The following is a 22,275-nucleotide window of genomic DNA, read 5'->3' as shown; positions in this document are numbered from 1 at the left end:
ATTACTAAAGAGTGTTTTATTTTGTTAAGAAATATAGTTTTTGAACAAGTAAATATCGTGCTATGATCTAGATTGTGTAGTTTAATATTACATAATATAATTTAATTTTACATAGTATATGTAATTTTTTAGACTTTGATATTTGGGTTTAGAATTTATATTTGGGTTTAGGGTTTATATTTTGGTTTAGGGTTTAGTGAATATAATTTAGGGTTTAGTATTTAGAAGGTGAGGGGATATGGTTGGGGGATCAGCATTAACTTCTTCCATGAAATCATAGATATTTCATCATTTTGTTCCATTCGGATTTAGTTTATGAAAGATTGGGGTTGACATTGGATTAGGCTTTATATTTCCGTGTAGGGTTTATATTTAGGGTTTAGGGATTAAAGTTTAGGGTATAGTTGGGTACAATTGGGTCACATTAACCTTTTCCATGAAATCATAGATATTTCATAATTTCACCAATATATACCATACTATTTATTTTGTTACATTCTATTTGGGTTTATGGTTTATATTTGAGTTTAGGGATTAGTGAATATAGTTTAGGGTTTAGTATTTAGAAGATGAGGAGGTATAGTTGGGATCAACATCAACTTCTTCTACGAAATTATAAACATTTCATAATTTTACCAATATATACCATATTATTTATTTTGTTTCATTCTATTTGGGTTTAGAATTTATATTTGGGTTTAGAGTTATGTATTTGAGTTTAGGGTTTATTGATTAAGGTTTAGGGTTTAGTATTAAGGGGTTGGATGGGATTTGGATAATGTTTAGTATATATGGGTTAGATTTGGAATAATGTTTAGTATTAGAGTATGTGAGTGAGGTTAGAAATCTGTTTTATTTCGGTGATGTGGAATAGAACATTGAAACATATGTTTGTGGTCATAAATATGTGACGTGGTTCCTTATATTCACTCAGATGTGATTTAAATATTAGTCATACCTCAATTTGTTTACGTCATCTAACTTTCTATCTTTCACCGGTTACTTGCACCAACCAAGGGTATTACCGGATCAAATGGGCCTTAAATGTTAGTTACCCAATTACGTCAAAATCAATGTCTTTCTCTTAATTTCACTTCAAATTTTGGCTATTTGGCTAATTGACCCTTAGTTCTATCCAAGAAAGACGCGTCACCATCGTTGCTCCCTAATTCCATCGCTTCCATTTCTATTCTAAACCTCACCATAAATTACTTAATTATCACTCTCTTTGAAAAATTGATGTTTCATATTTTTATTTGGATGAAAAAAAAAATATTAATTTGCATGAAGTTTTTTAAAAATTTATAATTATTTACTTTGTTTTGTTTAAAAATTAAAATATAATAAAAATGTAAAAATATGAATAATAAAACATATATTAGAAAACCAAAATAAATAGATATAAATTTTCAATATATATTAAAACATTAGTATTTTAAATACAAAATAATAATTATTTTTAAAATATTAATCATTATTGTTAATTTTTAAATACTTTCTTAAAACTATGTAATAAGAATATATCCTAATAACTTACACACAAAAATGGTCGGTAGAAAATCGTATTTCCCAATACCAAAATATTACTTCATCCTCAAGCACTATCTCTGTTTATAACAAGTGCTCAACCGTCACAAAACCCATTAGCTAATTTTTATATAAACAAATCCAACTCTTAAGCAATCATACTCGCAAGCAGTATGTTATTAATGATTAAAATAAACATCAGCAGCTCATGATCATATATTGTACAAATATATCAAATATCATCTCCTAGAAAAAAAATATTCAACGCCACATGGGATCTTCCCCTCTATATAAACATCACAACCTCCAAACACTATCTTCATTCCAAATTCAAAACCATCTCCTCTCTCTCTACAAATCTTCAACTTATCTCTCTCTAAAACTGTTAAAGGACATTTATAAGACAAATGGACAGTATGTTTCGTTTGATGGATCAAGAACAAGAAGTAACAACAACAACTAACCGGTGCATTTGGGTCAACGGACCGGTTATCGTCGGAGCAGGACCGTCCGGTTTAGCCACAGCCGCTTGTCTCCGGGAACAAAACGTTCCTTTCGTGGTCCTCGAGAGAGCGGATTGCATTGCTTCACTATGGCAAAACAGAACATACGACCGTCTCAAGCTCCACCTCCCCAAGAAGTTCTGCCAATTACCGAAAATGCCCTTCCCGGAGAGCTTCCCTGAGTACCCGACGAAGCGGCAGTTCATCGACTACCTCGAGTCCTACGCCTCCCGGTTCGAGATAAACCCGAAGTTCAACGAGTGTGTGCAAACCGCCCGGTTCGATGAGACGAGCGGGTTGTGGCGAGTCAAGACCGTGTCGAACGCTGAGTCAACTCGGACGGAGGTTGAGTATATTTGCCGGTGGCTTGTGGTGGCCACGGGAGAGAATGCGGAGAGAGTGGTCCCGGAGATTGACGGGCTTAATGAGTTCACCGGAGAGGTAATCCACGCATGTGATTACAAGTCCGGCGAGAAGTTCGCCGGAAAGAAAGTACTAGTCGTCGGTTGTGGAAACTCCGGCATGGAAGTGTCTCTCGACCTCGCTAATCACTTCGCTAAGCCTTCCATGGTCGTGAGAAGCTCGGTAAGTCATTAAAGATTCAAACTATTAACGTTCAAGAAATCAAGAATCTGATCAGAGTTTCGATCTTTATGTTCAGGTTCATGTGATGCCGAGAGAAGTAATGGGGAAGTCAACGTTTGAGCTTGCCATGAAGATGCTAGCATGGCTTCCTTTATGGCTCGTGGACAAGATATTGTTGGTTTTGTGCTGGCTCGTGCTTGGGAACATCGAGAAGTACGGTTTGAAACGACCCGAGATGGGTCCGATGGAGCTAAAGAGCGTGAAAGGGAAGACGCCGGTGCTTGACATCGGAGCTTTGGAGAAGATCCGGTCGGGAAAGATCGATGTGGTTCCAGGAGTCAAAAGGTTTGATGGGAACAGAGTCGAGTTAGTTAATGGGGAACAACTCGAGATTGACTCAGTTGTACTCGCTACTGGTTACCGTAGCAACGTCCCATATTGGCTACAGGTGAGAAAACAAAACCATGAAGTTTAAAACTTTGATAATCGAAACCGGTTTAACTAAACCGGGTTTGTTCCTTTTGGTCATGTGTACTGATTGAGTTATGCGTTTGTTGTTATAGGAGAGTGAGTTCTTTGCAAAGAATGGTTTCCCGAAAGCAGCGAACAGCGGTTGGAAAGGAAGGACCGGTTTGTATGCGGTCGGGTTTACGAGAAGAGGGCTCTCAGGTGTGTCGATGGACGCGGTTAAGATCGCACAAGACATAGGCTCTGTTTGGAAACTTGAAACAAAACAACCCACGAAACGGTCGACGGCTTCTCATAGAAGATGTATCTCCCAACAATTCTAATTTTAGGAGGAAGATTAGAGTTTTAGGACAGAGATAGATTACATCTAAGAGAAGCAAAGAAGAAGAGCCCTCTCCTGAAGAAGACCCATCACAAGGTGTTGTGTGTGTGTGTGTTTTTTTTTGTTACCTCCTCCACTTATTGTTTTGGGAGTTTTGTATGAACAGAGGATGATGCGGCCTTTTGTTTTCTATTCTTTAGGGGTTCTTTGATTATTTTTTTTTGTATATTTTTCTAATTGTTTTAACATCTATATTGTATACTGATTGTATACAAGTCTCTAATATTAAAAAAAAAATGTTTCAATTCATTTTTTATTGTTTTGTTTAAGCTCTCTTGATTTTCATTTGTCACAAAGTTCTGTAGTCCTTCTTTTATTCGGTACTGAACAAACACCCTTTATTAGTTGGATTTTGAATGAATCTTAGATATTATAATTCATATCAAAGATTAGAAATATACTGACCGGCTTATAAAAGATTCATTCAAAGTTCAAACTTGAATCTTTCATACAAAATCGTTCCTGGTATTTTGAAAGTCACAGACTGACAATTTATTTTTGTTTCAAATTGAAAGTGTACTAATTTTAATTTTTTAGGAACTCAATGCTAATGTTTTACATGATTATGCTTAGAACCGGCTCTATTTAGATATTAAGATTCAGTCTCAAACTTGAATGATGATATGTATATTGTCCTAGTCTGATCCGAAGCCCTTTTAACCAAACCAGTATGTCCGAGGGTCGTACTGCTCACACGGGTTTAGCTCGTTTGAGACCGTCTTGAATTAGTTATGGGAGGGGGGGGGGGGATTGGGTTTCGGTAGTTGCCACGCCTAGAACTATTAGTTAATATGGGTGGACCGACATTTATTGCAACTTGAGAACCAACACGATTGATCGTTTTTCTTCTCTCACACGACTTACAATTTATTATTTCATATACCGTGCAGGACTTCACGTCAAACTTGAAGACCCCAAAATAATAATCATCTTTAAATGACACTTTCTTACTTTCTATATTCCTAAATATTTGGTTTACTGCATAATCTTTCAAGGAAAAATGGACATCTACAGTTCCATGTTAAGAGGATTATATGATTTATATCATATGTTTGTAAGTAAACTTCAAGATTTATAGACTATGAACAGTTGTTCAAAAAAAAAAAAAGACTATGAACGAAAGAAATGATGCTACTGGACGAAACATTTAGTATACGCATATTATGTGTAGCCAGAAGGCAGAAGGCAGAAGTCATCGCTTTATTTCATGTACACAGCACATATATATCTCTTAATCAGGAAAAGCAAATATGATTCTCAAGCACATGTGATTGCTTTGGTTGGAAATATAAATTAGGTTATTTAACCTAATTATCAGAATGTATAATTAAATCCCACTTTACATATAATTAATTTGAGTCATTAATGCAGTTATGAATGTCATGGTTCATGCATCAAGTTTCGGCTTTGCACGGAAAGAAAATAGGTACATTAGGTAAGTTTTCTTTAATAGAAGTTTTGGACCTCTCGACTCATCATCTAAAAGAGTCTTCGATCATTATTTAAGTTAACAGGAAAATACATTATGTAAATTAGCTCAAATAACCATTTTATAATTTGACCGGAAAATTCAGTCTGTAAATGAACCTCAATAATGTCGTTGGTCGAAATTCCAAAGCACGGAACTCCCCTAATCGGCTAATCTAAACAATTTTTTTTATCTAAACAAATTTAGTTCATAGAAAGAAAAAAAAACGTGGAAAGTAAATATATATTCTGCAGACATTAAAACCCACGTGTGTTGGGTCCAATCTTCATTTAGATACATTAATAAAAGAGATCATAATCTTACAGTGTCACATCAAATGTAGATCAGCATACGTCCAACGTCAAAGGATAAAGCCAGCAGTTCAAAACCAACTTCGACCACAGCGTTCGTACATTATTATAATATTGAGAATTTTTTTTGGTGTAATATTGGGAATATTATTGATATGAAGAGTTTATAGTAATTCGAAATTCAGACGTTTCATATTTTTTTCTGCTGGTATATGTTATCCCTTTTATTGTACAAAAACATTATCCTCTTTGATAGAAAAAGAGGGATCCTTATCATATTGCAAGTAACTTTTGTCTAAAAAATTCTATCGATTGTTAAGCAAAGGAAAAAAATCCCATCATTGTTATCACAGACGAAAAATCAAATACATTGGAAAGATAAAAGGTTTAAAAAAGGACTCTCTCTCTAAAAACTTATTCTCCCCCCCTCTCTCTAAAAAGTTCTTCTTTTTTCCGTGATCCGTTCGACTCCGGCTACTGCCGTCCTTCTCACGGTCATCGGAACCCGCCCCTCTATTTCTTTTTTTTCCGCTTCTATTGTTCTCTCTGTGGTCTTTCTTGTGGTTCAGCAGAGGTGAACCGTCGAGGTCTCTTCCCGAGTGCAGATCTGAAATATCTTGAGTAGATTTGTGCTGGTTCCGGTGAGATGGAGTTGCTAGAGGATGGCATGTGCCTCTCTTCATGGTTTCAACTCAGATCTGCTTCAGTGCTTTTGGTCGGGAGATTTTCTACTCAGATCTCGTCGTGTTCTCGGTTAGCGGCGTGTGATCCATCGGTGAGGTCCTCTAGGTCTCGGATATGGGTTATTTCTAACTCAGGCTCTTTGTCCGAGCTTTGTATCCATCGTGGTCTGAGGTGGTTGCGTGTGGAGATCTTCCTCGGGGGTGAGCTTGTTCTCTTGCTAGGAGGCAGCTCTGGTGGCGGCGCATGGAGATGTGTTAACTCAGCCTTGTGTTCGAGGTGTCTTGCGGGTTTGCTCTCCTCAAAGCTTCGATTTTCCGGTGGTATGGTGTTCACTGTCGCTGTCGTTCTCTCCTTAGTGTTGTCGCTCAGATTTCCTTAGCTTTTGTCGAAGCGATGAAGTTCGATTGGTTGGAGACATGTCTTCAGTTCAGACTGCTCTCTCACTCAGTGAAGCTGCTCTGGAGGTGGGGGTTATGTCCGGTCCGCTTGCTCTATACGAGTCTCGGTTCAACGGGTGTAACGGTCCCGGTTATGAGGTTTGGAGGCGGCAATCTCTAAGTCTCAAACTGAACGACGGCATCGTCGGATGGTTTCTCTGTCTCGTGCCGCCAGGGTATGTTGATCTTGGTTTGTATGTTTGTGCTTGTGATTTTTGGAGCGGTGAATGTTCTGTAGGCATTCCGGAAGCTGTATAGGAAGTTGTAGCATCAGAGTTTCAGGGCGTCCATCTCTCTTCTTCTCGTGGCAACCTGTTTACCTTGTGGTCCTTATCATTTCCTTTGGTTCAAGCTTGCTTCGTTGGCTTCCATATCCATTAATCTTGTTTCTAGTATTTGTTCTTTGTTTAGCTAGTTGAGTATAGTACTGCTGTTTAGATTGTATTTCAATTTTTCCGCTACTTGTTATTCTCTGTAATCTTTGTCAAAAACAGAAAATTTGGTATAATCAATTTATCGAAAAAAATCAAATACATTTTCACATCGAAGTATATAATATTAAAGTAATCCGTAGATTTCCTTGAAATATAAGCATATAGTACAAATTATTGATGCATGTTACCTAGGTACTGAATCACGTACACAGTAGAATGTCTTGTAGACTTTTTTTTTTTTTTAATGTCTTGTATATGGACTTGTTGTAGACGTACAATCATATCTTATTGAAAGTATATTCGATTGAAAAACTAGCTTCCGTTGAACAAAAAAAAACTAGCTTCCTATACAGTAAATTTAAAGTTCCACCAGAGTACTTAATTGATCTGGATATGTCTATAATATCTTAGGAACATAAATCCTGATGGTTATGACTATATACATTATCATATATATAATGCATGAATCCTCATGTACCGTCACCTCATATTACCTATTTAAGAACTACAAGAAAATGTTGACAAATTCTACACAAAGAGTAAAAGGGTAACACATGGGAATTGTCACAAATTATCCAAGGGAGAAATCACTCATGGTCAAGGGCCCATATTGTCCTTCGTAAAAATGGTCAAAGTCTGAAAAACTAGGGTTTGTTTCACATGTCTATGTCTGCAAAGATGAACCACCTCTTGTGAAAAAAAGTAAAAAAAATATTTCTCTACACTAAACACAAGGAAGAAAAGAAACCAACAAGCACTTCATGTATTTTTTTTAACAACAAGCACTTCATGTATTAAAGTTTAATTTAAAAGTAATATTAAGAGGATCATTTTTTCTGAATATATCTTAAATTTATTCAGAAAGAAAATACTATTTTTACAACAAGTGTGATAATGTTTTATAAATGGCTAAAACAGAAAAATAAATTTGTAAGGGCAACCACAACGGCTAAAAACCGTAGTGGATATTTTAAGGTAAAAGTTAATGATTTTATTTAGAAAAATAAATTGATCAATAAGTAAAGAACATATAGTGAAAGGGAGGTTTTAATATTAGGAGCAAAGTATCTCTGCTTCCATACCGCCTCCTCTTTTCTTTCAATTTTTTTCATTTTTTCTAAATTTTTTATTTTAGATACTTATTAAAAACCTAACGTTGGAGCTGGCTTTATCTTGTAGCATGTCACAAAAACAGTCCTGCCGCAAGTTTGAAATTTCCTTGCTAACAAAAGGATAAGCATTGGTTCCAAATTTGTCGATCCACCATTTTTGCAAGTGCTACTGCTGAAAATGGATCATATTTACTATTCAAGGTTTTTTTTTAAACTATGGGGAGACGACGATTTGTGACACCAGTCAGTACTATACAATGTTTAAAAGTTTAATTTAAGTAACTCACTCTTACAAGTCCATGGATCAAGGTATTTACCGAAAGAAACTTATAACATACGGGCAGGAACTACTTCTGCAACAAGTAACTAATTATTATTAAGTCCCCTAAGTATTTTGCTTATAGTATGTTTATGTAGATATTTGTTTACAAAAAATGTTTATATATATATATATATAGAGAGAGAGAGAGAGTTTCTCCGATTCTAGTTCTTTACTATAAATAGGTACGTAAAGAGTAATAATTCAAACGTACTGGATTTAATCATTGGTATGGGTAAACTTTTGAATGGAAATTATTGCACCCATGTCTCTATGTCACTTTTTATGTACCTACAACCCCCACAAGTCCATGTAATGTATATTGTTTTTTTCTGTAGGGATTTTAGTTCCGGACCGGCTCGAGATTCATTTTGGTTCTTTCCAAGTTCTTAGATATCTAGAAAATCAGGTTACAAACTGATAGGTTTGGGCACATAGACTAAACAGTACACTGTTTGAGTTTGGATATTCGAATTCAACCTAAAATATGAAAGTATCTTTTATTATCAAACCTAAAATTTAGTAGTATTAAACTGTCATAACTATAATCTCATGCAATATAAATAATTATTTAAATTAATAATAATAACAAATTTAAATTGTTTTTTTTCATTATTTTTAATAACAACACATTTTTAAATTTAAAATTTTATATTTTTGATATTTTTAAATCCGAAAAATCCATTTGAGACTATTTTAAAAAAATTATTTTAAATTTTAAATGTTTTTTTATTTTTAAAAATCATAAATCTCAGCTGCAAAACTCCCGCCCCCCCCCCCCCCCCCCCCCAAATCTAAACCATCAATTTAGATTAGTTAATCCTAGAGTCATAAATATCTATTTACATTCTTAATGAAATATTTTGGTCATTTGACCATTGAGTACTATGTTTATGATTATAAACTTTTTAAGGCCATCCTACTAGAAAAGTTCTCTATTTATTATCTCTCTTGGTATTTTAAAATTTTGATTATTCTGTGCTAAACTTAAATTTTGTTTCAATAGAATGTCTGGAAGTTCACAGATTAAGTACCTAAAATACTGTGCATCGGGTTCGGGTATGATACATAATATATATACACATGGATGGACACGGACAACACAAGGAACTTGAACAAGTGAGAGTAATTGCCAATTATTTTGGTCAGAATTAAAATATCATTGTTATAATTTAAGAGGATTATTTGTGTGTGTGTGTTATATATAATATTCAATATATCATGAACATATCAAATATGTACTGATACATATATGATGTATGTCAATAGAGCAAAGATTTGGGTTATAAATGAATGAAGAAAATGTTGGTGGGATAGTGACAAACAAAATTGAGAAACAATGAAATAATTCGAACCCATGACGTTCCAACTGGTTAAAAGTCCCCACATTATCTTATCAAGGTAGGTCCATAGCTGAGTTGTTTCTTCAAAATCACAAATTTCTCACATTTTTGGTATGACCTCTTAGTGTCAATACGAATATCACATATAAAGCATCCGAGCTAAAAAAACCAAATGGTCAAGTCCACATGCAAATTTACCACATCATAGATATGAACATAAGGTTAGCTATAGCGAGGTTATGCTCTTGACCATAAATCCAATACCATTATACCACACCACAAGCGGGTAAAAACCACTAAACTTTCCTAAAAATATTGGTAAAGATTGCATTTCCAAAGAAAAATTCATCATAATAAACAGCTTTGCTGCTAAACGCACATAAACATTCGAATGATTATTGTTTTTCTTAAACGTTCACCGAAACAATATTGAAAAAAAAAATTCAAAACTTTTACATTTTTATAAGATAAAAATCCAATAGTTTAACATATATATAACTTTTTTTTTATTAAGTGTGCGTCTAGCAAATTTTGATTATTCGGAGGTATTATTTGTTAAAAACCTATAACTAGGCCCTTATATCAAACAAAGCTTTTTCGTACAGAAGATAAGCCCATTAACAGTAAAGGCCCAGAAAATATGATCCGCAGAATAAAATTTCAGCTTCTTACTACAAAAAAGGACAAGTCACGAGATGAGTAACACAAAGAAAGCTCCAAGAATCTGTCGACTTTCTGAGAATCCAAAGGTCAGAAGATCGCCATGGCAGTCACAACATTCAACACATTGAGACTTGTATCGTCTTCTCTAGATTCGATTCCTTCAATCTCTTTTTCTACTTCTTATTCGTTATCTCTGATCAGCGTCGGTGGCATCACATGTTCTGATGTCAAAAGATGTCTAAAGCACACATGTTCTGTCCGAGCCATGTCTTCTTCTTCAGCTGCTTCGTCTTCTTCCTTCGGATCAAGAATGGAGGAGAGCGTGAAGAAAACGGTGACTGAGAACGTTGTCGTTGTTTACTCCAAAACATGGTGCTCGTAGGTTTTGCTCCCCTTGAAATCTTAATAAGGTTTCTGCTGAGTCTTTTGCTTAGTTATTAAAACATATATGTTTGGTGTGTAATGAAGATACTGTATTGAAGTGAAGACATTGTTCAAGAGACTTGGAGTTCAGCCATTGGTGATCGAATTGAATGAACTTGGTATGTCTGCTTAACATTTCTGTAAAAAAATAATCATATATTGGTGTTTAGCCTGCTTAATCGATTTAATTATGATAATATCAAACTTGTAGTTTAGGTCATGGCTTTAGATAGAGGATGAAAGAATTTCTTCTTAGTTGCTAGGCTTTGGAATTATCCATTAGTTTTGCGTTTTAACTTTGGATTTGGTTTCATATGCAATATTAATCTAAGTTATGTTTGTCAAAACATTTGTTGATTTGAACTTCTGGCTAATTTTCAGGTCCACAAGGGCCACAACTACAGAAGGTACTGGAAAGACTTACTGGACAACGCACTGTTCCTAATGTGTTTGTTGGTAAGTAGTTTGAAACCGTTTGCATTGATCAATCACGTTTGTTCTTCAGTGAGTTAAATGTTTACTTGAACACTATAGTTTCGGTTTGTAAAAAAAAACACATAACAATGTCTAACCTTGTGTCCTAATGACCAGGAGGCAAGCACATTGGTGGCTGCACAGGTACTTTCCATCTCTCTCTCTCTCGCCTGTTGGTTTCGTCATAGATTCTACTCATTCAATACTTCTCTGCCAATTTTGTGATCTACAGATACAGTGAAGCTGAAGAGGAAAGGAGATCTGGCATTGATGTTAGCTGAAGCCAACGGTAAAACCGATCAGACTTTAAGGAAATGATGAAACTGGTTTGCAGATTTTGCATGTGGATTCTTGGATGAGTTTTAACTACTTTCTCTCTCTCTCTCTCCTATGTAAACATTGAACATCATTCAAATAATACATATAATAAGTAACATATACTATCATGCAGTATTTGTTGATCCACTTCTTTGTTTACCCTTGAATTCACAGTTTCGAGCCTGTAAAGTGATCCACAAGTTACAACAACAACAACAAGAACAATTTTTTTTTTGTAAATTTCATATTAGTTTACCTTAAAAAGGTAATGAAGCTTTTTGCTTGTAATTGACCCAGTTAAGAAGTAAGTAGACGCAAATGGTCAGGCCCTCTAGTGATGAGGATCGAAGGGAACACTTAAATTATATAGCTGGTCATGTGGATTATATGGAAGAAGCGTGTAAGAGAAGTAAAGAGATTACACAAGGGCTTGTTAAGAGAGGTGTTGTTGTAGTGGCTTATGCTTCGTATGGGAAGGAAGAAGCCTGTTTTGGAGTTAGAAGAGACTGACATTGCGGATGAAGAGATGAGCTAGAGATTGTGGCGTGTGGCTCAAGATTTTGTCTCAGAATGGGAAATGTAAGAACCGTTCGACATAAAGAGTAACTAATGAGTTGAAAGAATCGAGTGTGTAAGTGTTCTTGATTAGTTTATTTTCTTGACACAGTTGGTTAGATGAGCACAAGAACCTTGCTGGTGTTGCTAATAGATTTGAAACCGGTTTAAACTGAATCTTGCATCAGTTCTTAAGCTGAATGTGAGTGTGATTTTAGGTATTTATCTTTGCTTTTAGACGGGCGTGTAGGAGGAAGTGGTGTGGTTATCCCCCAAGGCAAGCCTTCATTGCACAGCTTCCTCCGGTTAAGGGAATCTGGACCGGTTTTCTTAACGGTATGGATGCTAGAGTGAAAATACGTTAAGGGGTAAAAAAAATGTAAATATTTTTGCCTCAAAATTATTTTCATTTTTGTGGTAATTTAATTTGAAAACGTTTTTGAACGATATGATTAAGAGTTAACCATGAGCAGGGAGGATATAAGAATTTAGGAGTTGAGAGAAATAATGGTAAAAGTTTTGGTACATACGGTTCTACTCAAGTTACAAACAGATAAGACCGGTATGAAGATTAAACCAAATACACACACTTCTTTTTAGGTCTCTCTCTCATTTTTAAGCTTTAACTTCTTCAATCTCGTCCAATGCATAGTTGTTGGTCGATATGTTTGCGTAATTCACTTTCGCAAATCGGACCACAACAGGGTACCGGGTCTTCGGGTCCTACACATTTGTTAACCGGGTCAAGAAATTATACAAACCTGCCTAATGATATGCATAAGTGAAACATAGATCGCTAAGTAGAGACTAAATGTGTTTACCTGATCAACGGCCACAACCGATCCAACGCTCTTGAACCAGTAGGATTCTCTCCTTAGAATCTTGACCTACGAACCCCAACAGTTTATGATATTAAACTAAGATGAAAATTTGTTATGAGGACGTAGATTAATTTATTAAATACCAATTGATTTCACTATGAAACCCATAAAATTTAATAGAATGTGGTAACATTTTTCCCTATTGAATTATGAAGCCACTCAAATAAAATTCGTTCATAGACATAGAACCTTTCGATCGATTCAAAATTAAAAATTTGGTGTATGCGTGCGCATGTTAGTATTATACAAGATGGTTTATAGATTAGCTGACCTTGGCCCCTCTCTTAGGGCCAATAGGAGGCGGCTTGGGTTTGGTGGCAGCAGCTGCCGCCGGCGCCGCGGTAGTTGCTGGAGCACCTTCCGGCGCAGCTGGTTCTGGAGCCGCCTCATCGGCTGCTCTGACTACGAGCCTAGAACCGGCGTTTCTCATCGGTAAGAAAGACACGGAGTTCCTGGACGACGAAGCGCCAGCGGGAGCCGTGACGTTGGCCGGCAAAAGAAACACCGAAGATGCTGACATCATCGCCATCTGTAGAGTTTTTTTGTTGCTTCTTAACGTTTCTTCCGACAAGAAAGAGTGAGTTCTTGAATCGTATTATGTTGGAAAGGCTAAGAAAAGAGGGAGTGGTGGTGGTGTTTTGGATTAAACGAATCGTTTCCCTCCACTTGATATCAGCCACGTGTCATTACATATCGGTTCCTCAGGATAATGTGATGACATGTAATTTTGATACTTTTTATCTTTTGTTTGTTTCCCCCGATCAAGGAATGAAAAATTAAAAAGGAATCATATGAGGGAAAAAAGATTTTATGTGTGAGTTGTAACTTAATTCATAAGCATTTTTTTTGCAATTATTTATATAGTCGGAAGTTATTATGAATAAAATCACAAAAATCAGTACTATTTTTATCCTTTGTGAAATAAAAATACAATCGCTACTATTGTTTTACCAAAAACAAAAAAACAAAAACTAGTAAATGTTTTCTTTTTCGATTAACTATTCAGAACTTTTGTATACGTTATCTTCTAATTGTTTTATCAAACACACAAATATCTCACATTTATCTACTTAACACTATCTTTTAATTATTTTATTTTTATAAGAAATGAAAGTAAAAATGTTTAGTAGTCTTTTGTCAATAAGACTATCTTAATCTAAACACAATATAGAAATCTAAATTCTGAATTTAGTGTTTAGAGAGAGATGGATGTTTATAGAGAGAGAAGTAGAAAGTTTATTTATTAAATTTGATGAATGATTTACAAATGAAAGATTTTACTATTTTTATGTAGAATAAATTGCTTCACGCTTATTACACTTTTTTTAACTACTAGGAGTATTCCGGCGCTACGCGCCGGGTTCGTATATTTTATTATTTATGAAATTGAAAAGGGTTTGTTTGATCTATTTTAATATGTGAGTATGACGCTGTGAAAAAGGATAGATTTTAGAACTATGGAAAACAATTAGTTTCTAAAATTATTAGAAAAGCCAAAAAGTACATCAATGAAACCGGGAATTAAAACATAAGAAACCTCATATTAAATCGAAGTGATCCGAATATCATAGATTGCTTTCCTTACATATGGAACAACTTCTATTTCTACGAAGCCAGTATTCAATGCATGGAAAATGGAAATTATGGCCGCAAGGAAGATAGCATATATTGTTTCCATAGTTGTAATTTCCGAAGCGCACATCCACTTTCTTCTTCCACAATTGGAGGCCTATTAATCGACATCTAGTCTTGCAGTTGCGTATGGGTTGTTGTTCGTTGGTAACCGTTATTTGAAGATCAAAATTCATGTTGGTTGAGAATACATTCTTCACGTATTGGGCAGTGTGATGAATAAGCAATGCGGAGCCAAGGTGGTTAATGTTACGGTATGATAACATGAATTCTATGCCCTCAGTTGTTGATGAGTCAGATATATTACCTTGATGGTTGGTGATACATGGGAGCTGGAAATCAGTGATAGATTATTGTGTAATGGGTCAATGGATGAAGATCTGGATTGTTTGCTGCGGAATTCTGTTTTAATGTCTTGTTTGGTTTGAGAAATGATAAGAGAATAGTGGTTCATTATTCATTTTTGCCCTTGTGTGAGTATTGTTTGTTGTATTTAGGGTTAGGGGTGGTAGCTATATCATATATAAGTTAATAGATTTTTTTCTTTTCTTTTTGTATCAGTTTGTTTTAAAGACCACTTAAGTCGAGTAAATGGTTTTTGTTGAATTGACTCTCTTTTTTATTAATAATTTTTCAATCAGCTCTTAAATACGATGTTGAACCTTACTAATAATTGAAGCATTATTTAATTATGGTAAAAGATTCTTATGGTGTAAAGTAGTATCGTTATGTGAATTTATAATTTTAAAGTTTCATGGAGTTGCTAAAAATTTAGAGTAAAGTGTAGCGTAAAATTTGGATTTTGTAATTTTCATTTAATAGACTATACGATTTCGGAAATTATTAGAATTTACATGTATTGTATTCTTTTTTTTTTGTAGTAAAACTACGTAGTGTTCGTTTGTAGCGTGGAATGAGAAGCATTGCCTTTAATATATGAAGTTTTATGGTGTTATGAGCCACTACTATAGATATTTCTGTGGCGTTACGTGTTTAGCTTTGCCTAGCAAATAAGTTTAGTGGATCTTTTAGTTAAGAAAATATTGGTTACATAGTTTATATCTATTTAAAATGAGATTGTTAATTGATAAAATTTCAAATATAAATAGATTAAATTTATTTATTTTAGGATTTCAGAAGTACAAACAGGTTTCAATTAATGAACAAAATTAGATTCATCATTCATGTTATCAGCAAGTGTTAGACGACCTTCAGCATCTGTGTTGTTGACCTGAAAATACCATTGCCAACAGTTAGCATCGCCATAGGATAAACAACAAAAGTCTCAAACCTGAATACATAAATCATATGATACCTCAATGGTCTTTCTGTTTGAGGCTGTGATGACATCACCAGGTCTCTCATTCCAGTTCCACTAATCATATTCTCAAAGGCTGCAACGATGAAATGAACCTGGTTGTGGAACACCAGTTGGTTAGTTATGTTAAGAAAGCTCTAGCTTCAAAAGAATGTGAATGGGAGAAGCTTACCTCAACACCAGGACGCTTAATCTCACCAATAGCTTTCGCAGCACCAAGAACAGCAGCTGAATCACCCATGTCGAATTTCATGAGCTCAATAGAGGAGCCAGGTCAGCCACCACTGTGAACACAAGACTCTCAATCAACAACCACTAAAACATCACCAATACAAAAACAGATGTGGAATGCTTAAAGTGATCACCTGTCAAAGGTCAATCCTTTTCCAATAAGTGCAAGTTTGGTTTTAACAGAGCCACTCTGAGGTCTATCACAAGGTGGATGAAGAAGGGAGGATCAGCCGAAGCAGCAGGAACAGCGAGATAAGAACCCATCTTCAACTCTCTGCACTGCTCCTCGTTCAAGATGTTTGCAGTGAACACATCACTGTTATGTAGAAGCCACTTTTGCTGCTTCGTCAGCAAGCACAGCTGAAACAACACAAAACCCATAGCAGATCAGGACAATCTCACAATATAAACAAAGCAATTGATATCCACAGATCCATACCGGGAGTGAGCACATTGGCAGGAGAGTTAATGAGCTATCTCCCGAAAATGAGGCCATAAGATACATCTTCAGCATACTTGAGCTTCTTCTCTAGCTCAGGTCCAGTTCCAAATCCAATGATATCAACAAAGCTTAAAGAAGGTTTCTTTGACTCAGATTTGTACCTACCATCTTCAAACAATCCAAGCACTACGCCTATCCACACCATAAGAAAACAATAAACCCCACAAATCTGACTCAAACTTGCGTCATATGAGTTTCCAAAGACTCGAACTTGTGTTACCTGAAGCTAAAGCTGATGCAGAGCTGAGCTTGGATTCATTATCATGAGAGGAGAGAGCAACAACAACGCTGCTAGATTGTGAAGCCTTTACAACCGTAGCAACAGCTTCACCAAGCCCCTGAAAAGCCGCCGCGGATGAAGCGGACTGTCCTAGGCCGATCAAACCGATCAGTTTCACGCCTAAACCGGGAACTCTAAGAACCGTTGACTGACCCGGTTTACCGGCGAAATACTCTTCCGGCGAGACCAAAGCCAAGAGTCCACTCAAGTGAGTATCGAGCTTGTTCAAGATCGGGTTCTCGAAACTTTGAGGTTGCGTCTCTCGTCAAGAGGATGACATAGTAATGAACCCTAATCTCATTTGTCTATATAAGATTTGGGCTTCAATCAATAAAAGCCCAGTTCAAAGCAAATAATACAGAAACAGGCGACAAGAAAAAATCGAGAGTGTATTAGTGTGCCGCCACGTGTCACAAAAAGCCCCTGTCTCTCTGATGATGTGGAGGACTAAGGAGAGAGACAAGCCAACTTTATTATATAAGATTACACTAGGATATTATCTGCGTTAAAATGCGGTTTATAGTTTTTGATTCGATTTACAAATTTACAATTCCTTGCAAAAATAACAAAAATAATTAGTAAATGTAAATAGATCAAAACATTCAACCCACAAAACATTTAAGTTCATGTTTTTGAATATAAATAAGGTATTTTAGGAAACTGTTTTTAATTGTCTAATAATATTGCTAAAATTTCCTAGATTATTGAATTTATTGTGAAAAATTGGCATTCAAAATATATTATGATAAGAACTTTAAATATACAATGTATATTCTTTTTCAAAAGTTTGGTTGGAAAGTTCTGTTTTATTAAATATTGTTTGATAATTTATAAAATCAATATGTGATTATTTATACTGAACGGACTATATATTTAAATAAATACAATTCTTAGGAAAACAATTGGAAATGGTCTAACATTAACATGGTTATTTAGCATAAACCTATTATGCACATGTAAAATTTATATATTGGAAAATAGTATAGACAACATTTGTTCATGTGAATTTGTTATGAATGGAAAAATCTAGTTAACAATATATATATATATATATATATGACTTTATTAGTATAAGTTTATATACTCGTGATTGTATATGTTTGGTTAAATTCGTTTAAGCATTACACATTGCTTTGGTTAGGTTTTTAATAGTTTAGATATATATATACATATGGCTGAATTGACTATACTCTAAATGGCGATGTTTATGTATTAGATTATCTAATTTAGATTATTAGACGAATGGTTAATGGCTTCGGTTAGAATTGTAATTGTTTAGAAATATCAACTCTAGTTATATAAATGGTTTATATTAAACAAAATAATAGAATAAATGAGATGTGAATTGATCTAAAATTTAAATGACAACTTTTTTAATTAGATAAAAAATATGATTGGTGTTCAAAACAAGGGTTAGACTTTAAATCAATAGAATAGATTCTAATCACTATTATGAAATTGTTTAAAAAAAATCAATATTATGGAAAATAGACAAAATAAAATAAAGCTCAAAAATATACGAACTGTTGGACCATGATATCATGTATTCGGCCCGTTGTCATTAAGTTGTGATTTTAGAATGGACATATATATCATTTTCTAAGGCCATGATTAACTCCGGTCTCTTAACTAAAATTCTTAACTTCAGCTAAGAGACGGTTCTTAACGTTTAACTAAAAAAAAATAAGAATCGTCTCTTAAATTAAAGGTATACGAAACTGGTTTTTTAGCCGAAAAGTATAAAAAAAATGTCAAATCATGGGTTAAGAAACCCCAAATAAAATACCGGGGTTGATCATGCTCTAAGTTACCACTCTGTGAGTCTCTTAAGTTGGCATGACCTTGTGCTGCAGCTTGATAATATGTTAATCAATAACAATATTCTTTGCAGAAATCCAGAGCCAATATTTGAGCTGGGAGGTGTCTTCCATGGCTTAGGAGAGGGCACACTTTCCTCTTTTCTTTTGCCATACGTGTATGAGGAAAGATGTTGACAATATGGTTAGAGAGCTCATGAAGCCAGTCTAAAGGTCTTGTTCGACTGGCCTGTGTTTCTGCCGTATATGACAGTTTGGTTTGATGCGCTCTAGAAAGATTATCATCCAAGAGGGTAGATGTGGGTTGTATCTGCAGGACTGCAGCTTCACTGAAACTATGTCATTGTTGCTTTATACCATAATACAGTATCATGAGAGTTTGTGATTAAACGAACTTGATGCTTAACTCTCATGGGAGTTAACCTTAACCTTCTTTAACTTAGCTTATTTCTTTTACTGTGTGAATCGGTCCACATTCTACCTAATACACTTAAAATATATAATTTAAGCTTGATTATATTCTGTTATATCCTTTGATTCAGTTTAATAATGTATATGAAATTGCGTGTCCATCCCCAAACGTCATAAAGTTGGACCATATGATATACAATGACTTCCTTTCTACGTAACAACAATCTTTGAATAACTTTCATATATAAATAAAGTTGTTAAAATCTGAAATATATTTTGTTGTCAACTATCTCAATAGGGTTAGTTAAATTAAACGAGAATTTGTGCCAATCATAATCAAAGATACTAAAAGAAATTGTGGATAAATGAATTTTGTAAATGGAATATGAACTATACAACGAAGATCTAAATATAATATATTATCTATTTATCTTATGAGATTTTAGATGAAATATTAAATCATACAATATTGAAAAGGTTCCCCTATGATGTTGCACTCAAGGCATTCCTCTATCGTCATGTTTCAAAGTTAAAAAGATGTCGAGTGAAAAGGAAAGGTTTTCCATTTAATTATATGGACTTTTAGAAAAGCATATTGTGTGTATATATATGTATGACGACGTATACGTTTATTTTAAGTTTAGTGGCATAATTTTATTTATAAATATATGAAGACAAAATCAAAGGAGTCAGACTCCTACACCAACTTATAAATAAATTAAAAATATATCATAAATCGTTTGGTGAGATATAATATTATAGTTGAACATTCGAAAGAGGAAATTGAATATGAGATTAGGTTTCATATTATTGATGGGGACTTTTAAGTAAGTGACAAACTAAATGCTTATTTATAACCTAGATTCAGTGTTTCTTTGCATTCAATTTTATTGAAATGAGTTTTTCTATTAATAACCAAATCAGCGAATGTAGTCTTTGTTATGAAATTGACACTATTAGCAGTTAGGTGAGACTTGAGCAACTAATATGTAATTTTGTTTTCAAATACACGAGTTAGTAATGTTAGTCTAAACAAAGGAAGACTATAAAAAAAAAAAAGCGGAAGACAACTATCAAGACACAGTTGTTACACGCTGTTAACACAACATTGTACTCTTGAAATGGTATAAATTTCATACTAAAAAGAACTATCAAGAGACAAAACCAAGGATAGGCCATAATTTTTTTTTTAAACTATCAAGAGACAGGACCAAGGGTAGTTCATAGATAGACGTATAAGTGTATTATTGATTATATGAATATGATGCAGTCGTTAACAGAAAAGTATAATAAGTTGATGCAGACATACTAATAATATAATTTAAATGATTGTGGCTGCTTATTTACCAGGTTAGCTGACTTGTTCCATGAGATGAAAATAACAATTATTGTTATTTTAAAATTATTTAAGTGAATAAATTTGTTTATATATAAATCCATCTTATTTACACAAATGATCGTCGGATCTAACAAACATGTATAAGAATATTTTTTGTATATAAGCCTGTAAAAATTGCAATTCATGAAGAAAAATAAATAAACTAAACATTAAAGTGTTGGACTGTTGTATTAATTTGATTTCTTTTTTCTCTGTTAGCAAACAATTGAGCGGTTTTGCTAGCGATCGGCAGCCACAAACGCCGTCTTCTCTCCTCCGTCTCAGACGCAGTCGCTGCGTTTGAACCGCTACAATCGCCATGAACCGCAATACTGAGTCTAGGAACCGTTGTGATCTCAGAGACCGATCTTCTTCCTGTCTCGGTCATGACGCTTCTTAATTTCGAACCAGAGTCTTTGCTTTCCGACAACAACATAGTTTTCATCGAACTCAACTTGTTCTCCATATCTTCCTTGATCCGCAAGTTACCTCTTTGATCCTCTTCATCGCTTCTCTTAAATGAGAATCTCTCGCTGGAGATCGAACAAACCATCTCCGAATTCAAAAACATCAAATCCGATGAACTCACGTTGCTCCAACGATTCTTGAACACAACATCAGATACAAATATCCTGTGATTGAACTTATGCATCACTTTGTTCTCGTCTTTATCGTTTCCTTGTTGCTCAAGCAAGGGCTTTTCTTTATGACCTAGTTTTAGAATCTTCCTGAAACTCCCTCCGATGCTGAATCTCGATGAGCTACCAACTTCCTCTCTCTGTCTTCTTCTTCTCTCCTCTTCTTCTTCTCTCTCGATGTAAATCTCCAAACTCGAATCTTCTCTTCTCGCAGACTCATTCAAGAACCTAAAACTGTTTACATAAACAGAGGTGTCCTCTTCGATTGAGACTCTGTCTCTGCAGAGGGGACACGTTGCGTGCTGCTCAAGCCACTGATCGATGCATCCGATGTGGAAAGCGTGACGACATTTAGGCAATAACCTAAGAATCTCGACGCTTTCGAATTTAGACAAACAGACAGAACACTCGAGCCCTTGTTTTGATCCTTTCAAAGCTGAGAATCTAAACATAGGAAGTGACTCGATAGCTGTCTTGTCTAAACCGGAGAATCGAGCTGAGGAGTTAGTTGACCGGTTAAAGAAAAACCCTTGTCGGGTCAGACGATCTTGCCGCCTACCGTCGCCGGAACCTGATAGGAGATCCATGTGGCAGCACTTAGCGTAGACGAGGACGACGAAAGTGAGTGCGAACATGATGGCGAGAACTCCTGTGACGATGGCTAAACTAGGCTCGAAATTGGCGACCAGGTCGCCGTTACTGAGCGGAGGAGCAGGAGGCTGAGCTGAGACATAGTAATAACTGTGGAAGGTTGTAACAAAGAAGAAGAAGATTTGATACATCGGAAGAAGAAGAATAGAGAAAACCTTTTGCTTTTCTTGATTTTCTGAGAAAATGTACATAAGGAAAAGCCACTAACTTATAACCAAGACCAATTTATCTTCTTATTAATATATTAATTATAGTTTTTAAATGATAGTTGTTGAGAGATTAGATGGTAATGAGCTCAAATTATATTTATAAAATACTGTTGCTGCACTCGCGGGAATTGTACAAGTCAACGACCAGCTGCATAAAATTCTGGTGCGTGTGTGATTAACCCGGCTCATTTTCTTATCATTAGTGGGCTCTAAGATCATGTGTTATTGTGTTAAGAACTTAAGACCAAATCACAGGCTTGCAAACTACTAATTTACTAATGGTACTTGTAAATAGGAACAATAGTAACGGATAGGAAAGGA

At 35.0% G+C, this 22,275-nt stretch overlaps 4 protein-coding genes and 1 pseudogene across 4 annotated transcripts; 2 read left to right on the top strand and 3 right to left on the bottom strand.

Moving 5' to 3' along the window:
- The first annotated feature begins 1,592 nt into the window (after positions 1 to 1,592).
- Positions 1,593 to 3,714, top strand: LOC106359824 (probable indole-3-pyruvate monooxygenase YUCCA8). The gene is made up of 3 exons (XM_013799452.3): positions 1,593 to 2,615; positions 2,692 to 3,063; positions 3,179 to 3,714. Exons 1-3 carry the CDS (start codon positions 1,935 to 1,937, stop codon positions 3,404 to 3,406), a joined length of 1,281 nt encoding a protein of 426 aa, XP_013654906.2. The 5' UTR covers positions 1,593 to 1,934; the 3' UTR covers positions 3,407 to 3,714.
- Positions 3,715 to 10,257: 6,543 nt separating this feature from the next.
- Positions 10,258 to 11,598, top strand: LOC106361186 (glutaredoxin-C5, chloroplastic). The gene is made up of 5 exons (XM_013800898.3): positions 10,258 to 10,614; positions 10,705 to 10,778; positions 11,041 to 11,115; positions 11,251 to 11,277; positions 11,366 to 11,598. Exons 1-5 carry the CDS (start codon positions 10,337 to 10,339, stop codon positions 11,449 to 11,451), a joined length of 540 nt encoding a protein of 179 aa, XP_013656352.1. The 5' UTR covers positions 10,258 to 10,336; the 3' UTR covers positions 11,452 to 11,598.
- Positions 11,599 to 12,485: 887 nt separating this feature from the next.
- Positions 12,486 to 13,560, bottom strand: LOC106361185 (photosystem I reaction center subunit IV A, chloroplastic). The gene is made up of 3 exons (XM_013800897.3): positions 13,159 to 13,560; positions 12,828 to 12,893; positions 12,486 to 12,729 (listed from the first exon to the last, which is right to left on the bottom strand). Exons 1-3 carry the CDS (start codon positions 13,414 to 13,416, stop codon positions 12,622 to 12,624), a joined length of 432 nt encoding a protein of 143 aa, XP_013656351.1. The 5' UTR covers positions 13,417 to 13,560; the 3' UTR covers positions 12,486 to 12,621.
- A 2,059-nt stretch (positions 13,561 to 15,619) lies between these two features.
- On the bottom strand, positions 15,620 to 17,151 carry LOC125576947 (annotated as a pseudogene).
- Positions 17,152 to 20,197: 3,046 nt separating this feature from the next.
- LOC106359823 (E3 ubiquitin-protein ligase ATL42-like) lies at positions 20,198 to 22,207 on the bottom strand. Its single transcript, XM_013799451.3, has one exon. The coding sequence runs from the start codon at positions 21,934 to 21,936 to the stop codon at positions 20,620 to 20,622; it is 1,317 nt and encodes a 438-aa protein (XP_013654905.2). The 5' UTR covers positions 21,937 to 22,207; the 3' UTR covers positions 20,198 to 20,619.
- Positions 22,208 to 22,275: the final 68 nt, after the last annotated feature.

This window comes from Brassica napus, chromosome A8 (genome assembly GCF_020379485.1).
Source record: "Brassica napus cultivar Da-Ae chromosome A8, Da-Ae, whole genome shotgun sequence".
Lineage (NCBI taxonomy): Eukaryota > Viridiplantae > Streptophyta > Magnoliopsida > Brassicales > Brassicaceae > Brassica > Brassica napus.
Note: the sequence above shows the minus strand (reverse complement) of the source record. Positions and strands in the feature narration are given on the sequence as shown.

What these genes read in the sequence shown, in the direction of transcription:
- LOC106359824 (XM_013799452.3), top strand. Translation starts at nt 1,935, where the DNA reads ATGGACAGTATGTTTCGTTTGATGGATCAAGAACAAGAAGTAACAACA. An exon ending in CCATGGTCGTGAGAAGCTCG is followed by an intron (nt 2,616 to 2,691) that starts GTAAGTCATTAA and finishes CTTTATGTTCAG; the next exon opens with GTTCATGTGATGCCGAGAGA. An exon ending in ACGTCCCATATTGGCTACAG is followed by an intron (nt 3,064 to 3,178) that starts GTGAGAAAACAA and finishes TTGTTGTTATAG; the next exon opens with GAGAGTGAGTTCTTTGCAAA.
- LOC106359823 (XM_013799451.3), bottom strand. Translation starts at nt 21,936, where the DNA reads ATGTACATTTTCTCAGAAAATCAAGAAAAGCAAAAGGTTTTCTCTATT.
- LOC106361185 (XM_013800897.3), bottom strand. Translation starts at nt 13,416, where the DNA reads ATGGCGATGATGTCAGCATCTTCGGTGTTTCTTTTGCCGGCCAACGTC. An exon ending in GCCCTAAGAGAGGGGCCAAG is followed by an intron (nt 12,894 to 13,158) that starts GTCAGCTAATCT and finishes TGGGGTTCGTAG; the next exon opens with GTCAAGATTCTAAGGAGAGA. An exon ending in CGGTTGTGGCCGTTGATCAG is followed by an intron (nt 12,730 to 12,827) that starts GTAAACACATTT and finishes ACAAATGTGTAG; the next exon opens with GACCCGAAGACCCGGTACCC.
- LOC106361186 (XM_013800898.3), top strand. Translation starts at nt 10,337, where the DNA reads ATGGCAGTCACAACATTCAACACATTGAGACTTGTATCGTCTTCTCTA. An exon ending in TACTCCAAAACATGGTGCTC is followed by an intron (nt 10,615 to 10,704) that starts GTAGGTTTTGCT and finishes TGTGTAATGAAG; the next exon opens with ATACTGTATTGAAGTGAAGA. An exon ending in TGTTCCTAATGTGTTTGTTG is followed by an intron (nt 11,116 to 11,250) that starts GTAAGTAGTTTG and finishes CCTAATGACCAG; the next exon opens with GAGGCAAGCACATTGGTGGC.